Below are 14,719 nucleotides of genomic sequence, written 5' to 3'. Positions count from 1 at the left end.
CACTTACTCTCCTAGACTTCGGTCACAAAATGTAAATGCATTTCAGGAAGAAAAAAGAAATTAGTTATAGTAAAGGAAATTACAGTGCAATAAAAATATTAGTGGGTCATACAGTAAATTACACCAGGATTGTTTGGCATCCCACTGATTAATTGATGTCTTCAAACAACTTTAAAAATAATTATAGTACTTCTTATGCTCTGCAGGTAAGCATCTATATATAAATTTACAGAATTAATAAATAATGAATTTTTTAAAAGCACTTTTAACACTTGTATTTTGAAATGCAACAAAAACAGTACAAGTAATAAGTTTATGCGTATCATTACATTCTTCAGTCTGTGAAAAGATGTGTGCTCACCACATCTTCCATATACATTTAATATTAGTATCACTGATAAACCGGTAAACATAGAGAAACAACATTCCCAGCAACCATGAAACCCAACTGATTCTATTATGTCTCTTGAACAAAGAACAAAATAAAACAGGAAGCCTGCTAACACACCCTAAACAGCAAAGACTCCTTATTGAGAGCAGGCAATCAATTGTGAATCCAAAGTAGTCACCATTTCCACTAGGATCACTAGTCTTTCATTCCACAGAGCTCAAATTTGGAAGTTTTTAGCAAATGCGCCCCTCAGTGAGTCCTAAATGCCAGGCAGAACCTAAGAAAGTGCCTGCAAACTGTATGGGACTTGGTACACAACAGTCACTATCACAAACTTCACATGGTAACAAACAGCACCTCAAAGTGAAGAGCATCTAAGACTGTTTGAATGCCTATCAGCAAGTCATAGAATAGCAGAATGGTTTGGGTTGGAAGGGACGTTTAAAGGTCATCTAGTCCAACGCCCAGGCCATGGGCAGGAATATCTTTCACTAGATTAAGTTGCTCAACAACCATCATCTGGCCACTGATAAAAGCTAGGAGTCACCATAACCTTTATGGGAAGATGAAAGCATGACCGGAAAAGATCAAGGAAGTCTGTGCTCTACAGACTAAACTATTTCATTGTGATCCCTCTCAGAAAGAGAGACTGAAGGGGGGGGTGGGGGTGGGGTTCATTCATCACTTACTCACGGCCCAGCAGCCACGCAAAGGAAGCTGGCTGGCATTTATTTATACGAAGAGGAAGCACTAGTAATCTGAAACAAAAGTAGACCCGATATTTAGGATTAGATTATACAAAAGATGCTTGCTTCCAGACCAGATTCGGCCAAACAAAACTATTCTTTAAACTAATTCTTTAAATCTAATGGCAATCATACCCAAAACTCAAAAAATACTTGTTAGATTGCCAAACTGACCCAGCTCTTGCACATTTGAAAACTGGCATCTTGCAGCAGAGTAGCAAACTTAATTGTCAGTTTTGAAGATGACGAGAAGAGGTGTTTTGGGATTTGAAGTTCAGTTTTATGTGATCTTGATACAGTTTGGAATACTATTGCAACATGAGATTGTACTAATGGGGTCTCCCTGATACTGCCAAAGTTCTTCCATTCTCAGTTTGAGCAACAACACACCATTTTCTGTCAGTTCCCAGACAGTGCACCAGCTTAAGTATTTTGCAATATTGGTAACAGAAAGAAATTATTTTGCAGTAAGTCTCACATATTTTTAGTGGGGATTAATTTAAAAAAAAACCCTGCCTTTGTCAGAAAAATTCAGTATCAGCATCAAAGCAAAGAGGAATAAACAAAAGAAATGAGATGGCTGATTAAAGTTAAAATAACTTTGTTTCAAATACTAACATTACATAAGAAGTAATTAAAATGGGCACTCCATAGTTAAACCACCTTATATGCTCACCTCTTTCTGATCAACCTGGAGTGCTGATTTTAGAATGTCTCTAAGTTGTGTTAATTGTCTTCTTTCCTCATCTTGTGCTTGTTTAATCTTGAATAAAGAAAAACATGGGTTAAAAACAACATTATTGTTTCTTTTCAACACAGTTCTTCCAAGCTTGTTACTTAATTTGTTCATTTTTCTGAGAAAGGTTCAGCAGGAATGAAAACACAGAGAGAAAAGATAACCTGATTAGTTTATTTTCCTTTATATCTTCAGAAAACTTGATAATAGCTAGGATGTTGCTGGGTTAAGACTTTGATATTGCCTCACACTGTTCTTGCTTCCTTGCGTTCAATTTGAAACCATATGTTATTTTCCACTTAGTCAGTAAACAATTTAAAGCAAAGGCTGTTTTCCTAATATTTTACACAGTGGGGTCTTGAATTGAAACTAAGGCTTCTGGATATGATATTAAACCAAAATTTTACTCAAAAAAATCTACTCAGAGCCTTAAAATGCTGACTGTTGAAAGTCAGCCAACCCAAACCAAAATGGTCACAGTTTTACTGTGAAAAACTAAGTTTACTACGCAAACGTGAAAGGTTGCTACTCACTGTATAAAGATCTGTAGAGAGTGTCTCAATTGAAGGCTTGAGACTTTCAACTGCTTTTAACCCATCCTGAAAGAAACTTAAAAAATCAAAAAGCATACTGTTATTAAACTTTACTTTGTATTTTCAGTTTTAAAAGTTGCCAAAGGAAGTTGTGCATATTATGTTATGCCATGGTTATGCCATGGCATAAACTTTAAAACATTACAATTTTTTATGCGTCTTTGACTGATCCATCTCTATTTCCATCATAGATTATTCTAACATGCAAAATCCCCAATTAGATTCAGAACTGCCACAATCCACTGCCACATTTTCCTCATTCTCATCTCAAATACAGGTTCTCATCCCACTTTTTGAAGGCCCAGAACAAGCAAGACTCATTTGTAGAACAGCAAAAGCTCTATTAGATATAAAATAACTGTGACTTCTTGAAGCCAAATAATTTCATGTCAGATGCAATCTTCCTACTAAAGAAAAACTCCTTTGTTTCCCAAGCATTAATTATGGCCTATAGGCAAACGAAATGTGTTACATCTTACTGTACCATATATATTTTTGTATTGGCACAGTAATGTTATCTATGCCAAGTATTCCAGCTCTTAAAAAGAAAAAAAAAAAAAAAAAAGATTTAAAAATAAGTTTAAAGAAACCACAAATACATGCACATTTGGTTAAAAATTGCTCCATCATTTGCAAAAGAAAATATTTTCACTCTGGGAAGCAGACATGAAAGTGACAACACAACACAGCATTTATGTTGTTGAAATCTTATTAAATGGACAGAGCAGATGAATGCCACAGTACAAGTGAAACTGATTTTAAAAGCAACATAACTATATAGCAAAAAACCCTACATAAATGCAGATTGGTCTTTTAAGATGAAATCTTACTGATTTGAACAGGTTAACAGCGGCTTTTTCAAGTTTATAGCTATGACTTTATTGCTGTATTATTGATCTGCAAGACTATGATAAAAAAAGCACATCATTCTAATGAGAGCTTTGTGTTTTATTACCGAGTCCTCTAATTAATTAGAAAAAGACTGATTCTTTAAATACAGTTTTATCCCACTGCTTACGCAATTTATTTTTCTTGAGCACAGAATTAATTTAGACCTATACTAGTTACACTCAAAAAAGGCAGTCAAAACAAGTGAACCACTAACCAATAGACCAAACTAATAACTCTATTTCAAGAGTAGTTTATGAAATGTGCAAAATTATTGGGCGTCACTCCTTGGGAACAGACAATTATATTCTATGGGGCTAGCTCAACCTCATTACATGTTTTGAAATACAGTAACAAAAACAATGACTAATCTATGACAACAGCAAATTGTCAAAAGACATCAGCGAGAATAGTTGAATCCGATTTATTTTGAAAAATCTAGGAAAGCGTTCTGATGATGTCAAAAGTTTTAAACTAAACATTGCTCCAGTTATTGTGTAGATATAAAGAAAACTAGAACATACTTGCACTGAGCATGAAAATACTTGATCAAGTTCTGAAGCAAGTCCACTCCTTTTTTAATCTTGATTTCATTGACTTTCAGGAGGTACTGTTAAAACAGTAATTCACAAAAGAAATTAATTATTACTGCTACAGTATTTTTTAAAATATTTTATTTTCTGTTCTATTTCAACAAGCTTTAACAGTTGAAGATTTAGAAGACCTAAAAGAGAATGCATCAAACAGTGGCCTCAAGGGTTAATTACACTAAAGTAATTGTCACTGCTGATTTTTGATACTCTGTTCACTATGATTAGTTCAAATTTGTTAAAACATCCTTCATGGCTCCTAGTGGAAGCCTGTGTTAAAGGAAGCATAAAAGGCTTTCCACAGTAAATTTAGAAACCCATTCTTAATCCCAGCAGCCCATCTAGGTATCTATTTCACTGGTATTTAAATTCATTGCTAAACAGATGTCATTAAGGAAGAAAGCAGTTTACTCAAAAAAAGTAAGGAATCATTTTAACCATTTTCAAAACCTGCCTTCTGATTTTATCATTTTCTCTATCGAATCGTTATACATGGTAATTACAGCAAATTATAGCTTAGCAAGAGATTTTAAAAATCTACTGTTAAGCTAAAAAAAATATATGCAATTAGTGTCCTTTTGTATTAGGCACAATCAAAGTCCGTATTAAGTGACAGATCCTCCCCTGAATGCCATAGCACAAAAGATGTCAGCCATGCAAGCAGAAGTAAGATTGACCAAATATTTACTGAGTCCTTAACTGTCCGTTAAAAGATGACAATTTTTAACCCCAGCTTAGACAGTGACCTCCAAGCAAAGGAGTAAATGTCTTCTTAGCAATGCTCTAATGCATCTGGTTTTCCCCTACTCACAGCACACCCTAAATGTTTTAAGCCCACTGAAATAAAGCAGTATCCAAGTGCCAGCTTTCAATGTTGCAGCTTTTTATGCCGGTTCAGGTGAACAGATGATTAGCCTAAATATAGACATGTGCACTGGGTAGTATTTAGTTAGAAGAACCACCTCTCTAGCTCCTGTTAATTTAAAATGGAGCTCTAGGCACCTGGTATTCGGTTCACTTTCACAATTTATAGAGACAGCCTGTAGTTATGATACAACTACAATATGCCACACTTCTGATTTACTAACAAAACTAAACCAGAGTCCCCTTTTATGACTATTCAGAAGTAACAGAATATTTATTTTTCCCAAAACCAGAAGAGAAACAGGATACACTTCAGCTATTCCACATTTAAAGTAACTTGATTCAATTTCACAGGCTTCATCCTCCATTTTATTATCCCTACAACCGACTAAAATGAAGTCCTCCTTTATACTGTGACACAGGAAGAGAGAAGCATCTGTTCCTGGTTGTTTCTTAGGAAGGATAGATGGGCAATTTGCTGGCAACATCCATATGTTTATCAGGTACTCAAATCCCTTCACCCGTTTTGAATACCTTAGTCTGACTCCGTATAAGAATGTGAAGCTTTTCTACTCTGTGTCAGTGCAAACAGTTACTAAAAGTGGTATTCAGGACAACTGCTGTTAAGCTATGTTGGCATATGAGTCAAATCATCATAGTAAAAACAGAAGAAACACCCATGGTATATTTTTGAGTCAATGCACAGAAAGAGCAAACAATTCAAGCAACTTGAATTCCCAACTGCGGAACCTGACGTGTCCTTAAACGAATCAAATCAAAAATATTCACATTAGATTTAACATACGGCGAAATTAAAGATTTCAAAGTAGAAACACTCTGAAACATCTTGAAAGACAACTGTATTCCATCCTTAGCACTTTTTTTTCAGCACCAGCCCAACAGTGTGCTAGACCGAAGTCTCTCCTCATAATATAACGCAACAGCTGTCAGCATAGAGAACAATTCAGAGAATGATCTAGGACTTAAAATAACTTACAGTGAAGCAGTAGTGTAAAACCTTATTTATTATCATCTCTTCGTGTTTAATTGAGCTCTGCATTATTTATTTATTCTACAATTTACTTGTTAAGTGAAAATTGAAGAGATCTAAATTCCCTGCAAAGTTAGCACATCACAATAAAAAAGATGTGTTTTAGCAAATGGAGTCCACTAATAGCTTGGCATTTCCCTTTAACATCAGAGTTGCCATTAAACAATTGCATTTCTCAAACTTTTCCTAAAAATATTAGCAGAACAACATGAATTTCACGTTGGCTCTTACCTCACACATCTGTAACTGGAAAAACCTTCTTTCTTTCTCCATCTCTTCTGCAATCTCAGCTCCACTTATTTCTGTACGGATCATCCCATGCAGCTTCGCATGCTCTTTTTTCTCCTTCTCTATTTTCGTACTATAAGGCAAAGAATCAGTCAATAAAGTGAGAAATCCACAGCCTCTCAGGAAATCTAATTATTCACGAAGTCTACTGACAGATGTAGACCCAAACTCTTGTAGCTTTGCATATGACTTACTTCCAGATGACATTTCATTTGGAATTTGACAATGACTAAAGATCAGCAATGACATACAGTAGCTGAAGTCTAAGTCAATCATCTGTTAAAATAACCTCTTGACAGATATTCCAAAAGAAAATACTAAATGAGAGGAAGATTCTAAGTTCTTGCATTGAAGAAAAAAAATACAGAAACAAAATAATGAATTTTAATTTAAAACGTAGGGAGATGCTTAATCCCAACTGACCAAACACTGGTTAACAGAGTTCAATTATGTCATCAGATTTATTGAGTCTTGCCTGTCATCAAGTCATCTTCTATATATACAGGGTTCCCTAAGCCAAAATCACAGTTGCCATCTCTACTTGTTACTGAGCCAGTTGGCACTGGGAATGCCGGCCAGCCGGCTGTGTTGCAGACTTCAAAGTCTGCTAGACCAGCTGTCCTAATTCCCTAAAAGTTTCCATGAACGTTTTCCAAGAGCTCTGAATAAAACAGGTTCTCCTGCAGAATATAAATGAATAGCCAATGCCTGCCATACAGTATTAATCTCGTAAACACACTTGTGCGTTTGTTAAAGCTATTCTCCACGTTATTCCTAAAGGCAGCAGCATAATTACACTGCCTAGTTAGACAAGCCTGATACGAAAAAAGACATTAATAAAAGAAAATACATGATGGTGTTTACTTTTTGGCAAAAGACATTTAGTTTGCCATTTAAAAGCTGAAAATTCTGGAAAGAGCTTCCTGAGGAAATGCTATACTGCTTTTGAACAAGAGGAAGCATTACACAGGAATACAGGAAGCAGATGAGAGGAACAAATAACACACACACTGTCATACCTCCTCTTGGCCAGTCAAGTGTCTCTCAGCTCTCTCTCTGAAAAGATGACATGTTTCAAGTGCTCTCTTAACCTGATGTTAACATTACCCTAACAGCTTATGGGAAAATGCCCTAGATGGTCTAAGGACTTCCAGTCAACAATATACTCTGTCTTTATACTTCTCAAGAATGAGAAACTGCCTCCTCTTACACCTCAAGCAGCAAGGGAAAACTAGAATTAATCCCATTAATCCCATGCCGTAACATTCCCACAGGGAAACATTTTGAACAGTAATTCAAAAAGCACCACTGCGCTCTGGGTACTGGCAGGCACTGCAGAGCCAGCCCCGTACAGTATTCCAGCAGCCAGCACTGCACTCCTCCTCAGCCCACCGTGTCCTGCCAGGAGCAGACGTTTGGAGGGAAGCTCCTCTCCTTTGAAATAAATATTCTGAAAACTCTCACTCGCCTGAATAAAAACTCAATTCCAGAATGTTATGTTTTCATCAAAAATAAGTCTGTACTCTTACCCACTTACTGCCAATTATGCCGTTTTGTAGCCCACAGAATACAGAGTCAAAACACAAGATTTAACCTGACATCACCCATGAACAAGGAAGATAAACCATTACGAAGATTCACAGAAAATTACCAATATGCAGTTTCTAGCACACACTCTAGGAGAGTTTACATTATATCAAACTTGATAGTTCTAAAAAAGTCAAACCTCAGAGTACAGATCCAGGACAGTTTTAGTGGTCTCAATTTCCACATTAATCTAACAATTCATGAGGCCAGAAAATTCACTGAAATACAAGTCAAGTCTAACAATACAATAGCAATTGATAGTTATATTTTCACTGTTTACAGAGAACAATACTTGAACATAGGATGATATAACCACCTCTAAAATTTTAAGAGTTTATTAGCATGTCATAAGGTGTCTCTAAATGCTAGTTAAACCAAAGGACAACTAATACTGCCAAAGATTCAAACATTATGCACACTATTACAGTATACATTGTTTTATGAAATTGAATTCCTTTTAAAGAAAGAGCTAGATTTCAGTGAAAGAGTCCTTTCTACTCTTTAAAGGATAAATCATACTCCATAGGCAAAAAGTAGTTAAACCAAGACTAAAGCATACTTCTCTGAATTACTTGGTAGGTGTTGGTAAGACATCCTTGAAGCTGTTTGCTGGAGCTTAAGGCTGCACAGCTTCAAAAACTCCAGAGATACATTACAAAAAAAACACAAACCATCACTTGGTGACAAGTACCAGAGGCAGATGATGGTGTATTTCCCATTTGCATTTCCTTATTATTTATGCTTTTAGTCTGTAACTACATTTTAGCTTTGTAATACTGAATTTAATGTGTTGTTTTGCTACAGAAATATGCTATTTCCTATCTGACTGATATCACAGGGCACTGTTTCTAGGGAAACAAAGAAACCTCGTACAGCAGTGTTGCATGCAAATCTTTTGAGTGCTAAAGGTTCACTGTGTTTCCTATCCAAATGCAAGGGTCAACCCAGCTTCAAGTCTCACTCTACTGTGACATTAACCAAATCCTTCTGGCCAAGACAGTTCTATGATGTACCACCGTGGGATTTCCAAATATTGCAGGGTATTCAGGTTTTCCAGGCAGATCAATTAAGCAAAATGAACAAGAAAACTAGGAAAACTCTAGAAAAATCCTGTAGAAGCAATAAGAAAAAAGCAAATGTTTTGTAAAGCTGATGTTCTTGAAGCTCCTACAGCACATATATATAGACTTTGCTGACTAAGATTAAAATCTGAGCACACTTCAGTCCATTTACAATGCAGCTGCACGACAAATATACAGTGAGCTTAGATTTGTGTAACAGACAAGTAAAGCTGAAATAAAGGATGAATTACAACAGAAAAGTCGATCAGATACAAAATAAACGGCCTTGCCCATTCAGTTTCCACTATATGACTATTTTTACAGCTCCAATCTGAAAAGCAACTGGTTTTCAATATAAATTGTAATCTGTATTATTTCAAAGAAATCCATTTTGTCATACAGATCATGGTATAAATAAACATCAAAGCAGGCATTTTTACTTTTGTTAAACTTTAAAAAGGACAGCACCCATTTTACTGTTGAACATGCCAAAGACTGATGTTTATTTTCAGCCAGTGAACAAGGGTAAACAACTAGAACACCCTGCGTAAATACAGCAGTAGTGAACCAGCTGGCTGGAGAGCAGCTCTCTTCCTCTCCTTTCCCATACGCCAGTAACCCAGGCTCAGCCTGGGTACATATGTGAGAAGGTGAAGAGACTGGGAATAGCTCCTAGAAGGCAGAGACTTTAATGCAGAGCACTCTGGAAAACAAAGTGCTTCCAAGGGCTACTTTGACAAAATAATATTACATATTTTCATTTCAAATATCCTTTCTTTGTCTAGTCTTTCTTTTCAGCCCGACTGTCCAACTTCAGCTCTGGCATTCTAGCCTTTCAGTGAAAGAGCCTCCATCTTATTTTCTCCTACTGTCTGTCGAGGTTGACAATAAAGCATGACTCTCTCTCTCTCTTATCACCCAAGTCCTGAATGGAAATGCTAGAAAGCTTTTCCCCTTCACTCATCCTGCACTGGAGGATGGGGGAGAAGAGGGCAGAAAGAGCAAAATGCATCCGTATCTTTCCAGTATTTCACCCATAATATCTGCAGATCCATTCAAAGATTTTTCTATTTAATTTGCAGGTAATCTCTTTCAAAATAAAAATACTTACTATGAAATCTCAGGCTCAAAGCAGCATATTGCGAATTTTGTTTACCCGGACTTTAGTAAAGCCCTTGACACCATTTCCCACAGCATTCTCCTGGAGAAACTCGCTGCTCATGGCTTGGATGAGCATACTCTTTGCTGGGTGAAAAACTGGCTGGATGTCTGGGCCCAAAGAGTTGTGGTGAATGGCGCTAAACCCAGTTGGTGGCCGGTCACACATAGCGTTCCCCAGGGCTCAGTACTGGGCCCAGTTCTGTTTAATATCTTTATCAATGATCTGGACAAGGGGATCGAGTGCACCCTCAGTAAGTTTGCAGACGACACCAAGTTGGGTGGGAGTGTTGATCTGCTTGAGGGTAGGAAAGGTCTACAGAGGGATCTGGACAGGCAGTATCGATGGGCTGAGGCCAACTGTATGAGGTTCAACAAGGCCAAGTGTCGGGTCCTGCACTTGTGTGTCAACAACCCCATGAAGCGCTACAGGCTTGGGGAAGAGTGGCTGGAAAGCTGCTTGGTGGAAAAGGACCTGGGGGTGTTGGTCGATAGCTGGCTGAAGATGAGCCAGCAGTGTGCCCAGGTGGCCAAGAAGGCCAACAGCATCCTGGCCTGTACCAGGAATAGCATGGTGAGCAGGACTAGGGAAGTGACCCTGTACTCAGCACTGGTGAGGACCCACCTTGAATACTGTAGCAAGGGGCCCAAAACCTAACACAAGAAAGACACTGAGGTGCTGGAGTGTGTCCAGAGAAGGGTAACAAAGCTGGTGAGGAGTCTAGAGCACAAGTCCTATGAGGAGCAGCTGAGGGAACTGAGATTGTTTAGCCTGGAGAAAAGGAGGCTCAGGGGAGACCTTATCACTGTCTACAGGTACCTCAAAGGAGGTTGCATTGAGGTGGGAGTTGGTCTCTTGTCCCAAGTAACAAGCAATAGGACAAGAAGAAATGGCCTTAAGTTGAACCACTGGAGGTTTAGGTTGGATATTAGGAGAAATTTCTTCACCAAAAGGGTTCTTAAGCATTGGAACAGGCTGCCCAGGGGAGTGGTTGAGTCACCATCCCTGGAGGTACATGTAAACGTGGCACTTAGGGACATGGCTTAGTGGTGGTTTTGGCAGTGTTAGGTTTATGGTTGGACTTGATGATCTTAAAGGTCTTTTCCAACCTAAATGATTCTACTATTCTATTCTATGATTCTATATTAAAGCTACCTCATTTAGCACTTTCATTCTATACCACTATTTTCAAGATGTGACCTCCGCTTTGTCTCATGTATGTGCTTCAAAAGGAAATGTGGCAGAAATATCTACAGTCTATGAATATCAATGATCTGCTGAATCAAGTTAGAGCTCTGAAGAAGTAATTTGAGAAACGCTGGCAGAATTTTCACATAAATTTTTTACATATTGTTTAAAAAATTAGTTTACCAAACTGGAAACATCATCATTCAATCAAATAGCTGTGCAGATATCTTTACAGAAGACCATAATAAAAATTTGTTCATTCTTTCATTGACTTCAAATGGTTCAGAAACAAATAATGACAGTTATATCCAGATATGAGTGCTTGCATTTCCACACAGTAATGTAATGCACCTCAGCCTACTGCCTTGATCTTATAATCCCATAAGCACATTCAAACAACTTGTTCTCTTCACTCAGTTGTGCATAACAGACCTCATGCCCAGCTTTTAAAAGGAGAATGGCGAAGAAGGGGAGGGAGCCAGCCTTCCCATGAAAAGCTTGTTAGTTTTCATTAAGCATTTATGTTTCACAGCATTTGTTTCACAGCATTAGCACAACATTTATTAGCAGAAGACTTCTGAAGATAACGTATATTTACAGGTGTAAGACACCTTTATTTAAAAAATTAACATTTCTTTCTTTTCAGGACAAACAGGTTTATGTCTGGAATACAGAGACTACTATTCAGCTAAAAATGAGTAAATATTATGCTTCAGTAAGTTTATGCTTCCATTTCCCGTGCAAAATTGATACAATGTCTTTACCTCAAAATCTACCACAACAGGACCGATTAAACTGAAGAATGTGGGTGAAGTCTGGCTTGCTGCCTTGTTGAATACGGTCTGCCTGCTGAGAGAATGAGCAGTTTTTATGACATGTGTACTCCTTCCCCATATGCTCCCCCGGCGTGTCTGCCATTAGTGTTTAAGTACATAGGGGAAAGCAACTGCTCCGTAAAAAAAAAAGCCCAGTCTACACCAATCCTACCCAAAGGACATAGACTAGTCCTGCTGTGGTGCTGTAGTGGCAGGCAGCATTGCCCAGCTCTTACATGGAAAACAAAGACTGTAACTAGGGTCCTAAGAGAAATGCACTGCTTTTAACTACTTTAAAGCTTTAAAAACATTTAAAAATCTTTATGGCTTCAACTGAAGTATGTTAATGACTGATGGCGAGAAAAGATGACTTATTCATGGAATCACAGAATTTTCAGAGTTGGAAGGGACCTCTAGAGATCATCTAGTCCAACTCCCCTGCTAAAGCAGCATTGCCTAGAGCACATTACTCAGGACTGCATCCAGGCGGGTCTTGAAAATCTCCAGAGAAGGGGACTCCACCACCTCCCTGGGCAGCCTGTGCCAGTGCTCTGGCACCCTCACCGTAAAGAACTGTTTCCGTGTATTTGAACGGAACTTCCTGTGTTCTAACTTGTGCCCATTGCCCCTCATCCTGTCACTGGGAACCATTGAAAAGAACCTGGCTCCATCCTGCTTCAACCCACACTTTAGATACCTGTAAGCATTAATAAGATCTCCCCTCAGCCTTCTCTTCTCCAGGCTAAAGAGTCCCAGCTCTCTCAGCCTTTCCTCATAAGGGAGATGCTCCAATCCCACAATCATCTTAGTTGTCCTTCGCTAGACTCGCTCCAGCAGTTCCCTGTCCCTCTTGAACTGGGGAGCCCAAAACTGGACACAGTATTACAGTTGCGGCCACACCAGTGCAGAGCAGAGCAGGAGAATGACCTCCCTCGACCTACTGGCCACACTCTTCCCTATGCAGCGCAGGATTCCGTTGGCCTTTTTGGCAACAAGGGCACATTGCTGGGCCATGGATAATTTACTGTCTACCACAACCCCCAGATCCTTCTCCTCAGAACTACTTCCCAGCAGGTCCACCCCTAACCTGTACTGGTGCCTAGCATTCTTCCTCCCCAGCTGCAGGACCTTGCACTTGCTTTTGTTGAACCTCATTAGGTTCTTCTCTGCCCAGCTCTCCAGCCTGTCCAGGTCACGCTGGATGGCAGCATGGCCCTCTCGGGTGTCAGCCACCACACCCAGTTTGGTATCATCAGCAAACTTGCTGAGGATACACTCTGTCCCCTCATCCAGGTCATTAATGAATATATTGAACAAAATTGGACCGAGTATTGACCCCTGGGGGACACCACTGGTTACAGGCCTCCAACTAGACTCTGTGCCGCTGATCACAACCCTCTGAGTTCTGTCCCGCAGCCAACTCTCAATCCACCTCACTGTCACCTCATCTAGCCCATACTTCCTCAGCTTCCTAATGAGGATGTCATGGGAGACAGTGTCAAAAGCCTTGCTAAAGTCAAGGTAGATGACATCCACAACTTTCCCCTCATCCAGCCAACCAGTTATAACATCATAGAAAGCTATCAGATTGGTCAAGCACGATTTACCCTTGGTAAATCCATGTTGACCACTTCCAATAACTTCCTGTTCCTCGACGTGTTTGGAGATGACATCCAGAATGAGTCGCTCCAATACCTTCCCAGGGACAGAGGTGAGACTAACCGGTCTGTAGTTCCCTGGGTCCTCCTTCTTGCCTTTTTTGAAGATTGGAGTGATGTCGGCTTTCCTCCAGTCCTCAGGCACCTCTCCTGTTCTCCATGACCTTTCAAAGACGATGGAGAGTGGTCTAGCAATAACATCCGCCAGCTCTCTCAGCACTCGCGGGTGCATGCCATCAGGGCCCATGGACTTGTGAATGTCCAGCTTGGCCAAGTGGTCTCTGACACGGTCCTCCTCAACTGAGGGAAAAATCTTCCTCTCTCCAGACCTTCCCCCTTGCCTCCAGGGTATGGGATTCATGACGGACAGCTTTAGCAGTGAAGACCGAAGAAAAGAAGGCATTCAGTAACTCTGCCTTCTCTGTGTCTTCCACCACTAGGGCACCTGTCTCATTCACCAGTGGGCCTACATTTTCCCTAGTCTTCCTTTTTCTATTGATATACTGAAAGAATCTCTTCTTATTGTCTTTAACTGCAGTGGCCAAGCTGAGTTCTGATTGAGCTTTGGCCTTTCTAATTTTCCCCCTACATAGCTTTGTTATATCTTAGTAATCCTCATAAGTTGCCAACCCCCTTTTCCAGAGAATGTAAGCTCTCCTTTTTTTCCTGAGGTCCAGCCAAAGTTCTCTATTTAGCCAGGCTGGTCTTCTTCCCCGTCTGCTCGTTTTTCGAGACATGGGGATGGCCTTCTCCTGTGCTTCTAAGAGCACCTGCTTGAAGTATGCCCAGTCTTCCTGGGCACCTTTGCTCGTCAAAACTGCCTCCCAAGGGACACTCTTGACCATGCTCCTAAACAGGCTGAAGTCTGCCCTTCAGAAATCCAAGGTGGCAGTTCTGCTGGCTCCCTGCCTTGCTTCATCAAGAATTGAAAATTCTATCATTTCATGATCACTCTGCCCAAGATGACCTCCAACCTTTACATCCCCCACAAGACCTTCTCTGTTAACAAACAGTAGGTCCAGTAGGGCACTTCCCCTAGTTGGTTCCTTCACCAGCTGTGTTAGGAAGTTGTCTTCCACACACTCCAGGAAACTCTGTGACTGT

At 39.6% G+C, this 14,719-nt stretch overlaps 1 protein-coding gene across 1 annotated transcript in view; it reads right to left on the bottom strand.

Annotated features, from left to right (window-relative positions):
* The window catches only part of ASAP2 (ArfGAP with SH3 domain, ankyrin repeat and PH domain 2), a gene marked incomplete at both ends in the record, with an annotated part of 97,306 nt that overhangs the window by 37,570 nt on the left and 45,017 nt on the right, over window positions 1–14,719 (bottom strand). Inside the window, 4 exons of the mRNA XM_082481282.1 lie at window positions 1,814–1,900; window positions 2,407–2,482; window positions 3,879–3,964; window positions 6,091–6,220. Of these exons, the coding sequence (XP_082337408.1) occupies window positions 1,814–1,900; window positions 2,407–2,482; window positions 3,879–3,964; window positions 6,091–6,220 (379 nt within the window). The remainder of the gene's footprint in view (window positions 1–1,813; window positions 1,901–2,406; window positions 2,483–3,878; window positions 3,965–6,090; window positions 6,221–14,719) is intronic.

Source organism: Vanellus vanellus, assembly GCF_965231255.1.
Source record: "Vanellus vanellus genome assembly, chromosome: 3".
NCBI classification, from domain to species: Eukaryota; Metazoa; Chordata; class Aves; order Charadriiformes; family Charadriidae; genus Vanellus; species Vanellus vanellus.
The sequence above is the reverse complement of the archived record's forward strand: the minus strand, read 5'-3'. Positions and strand labels throughout refer to the sequence as shown.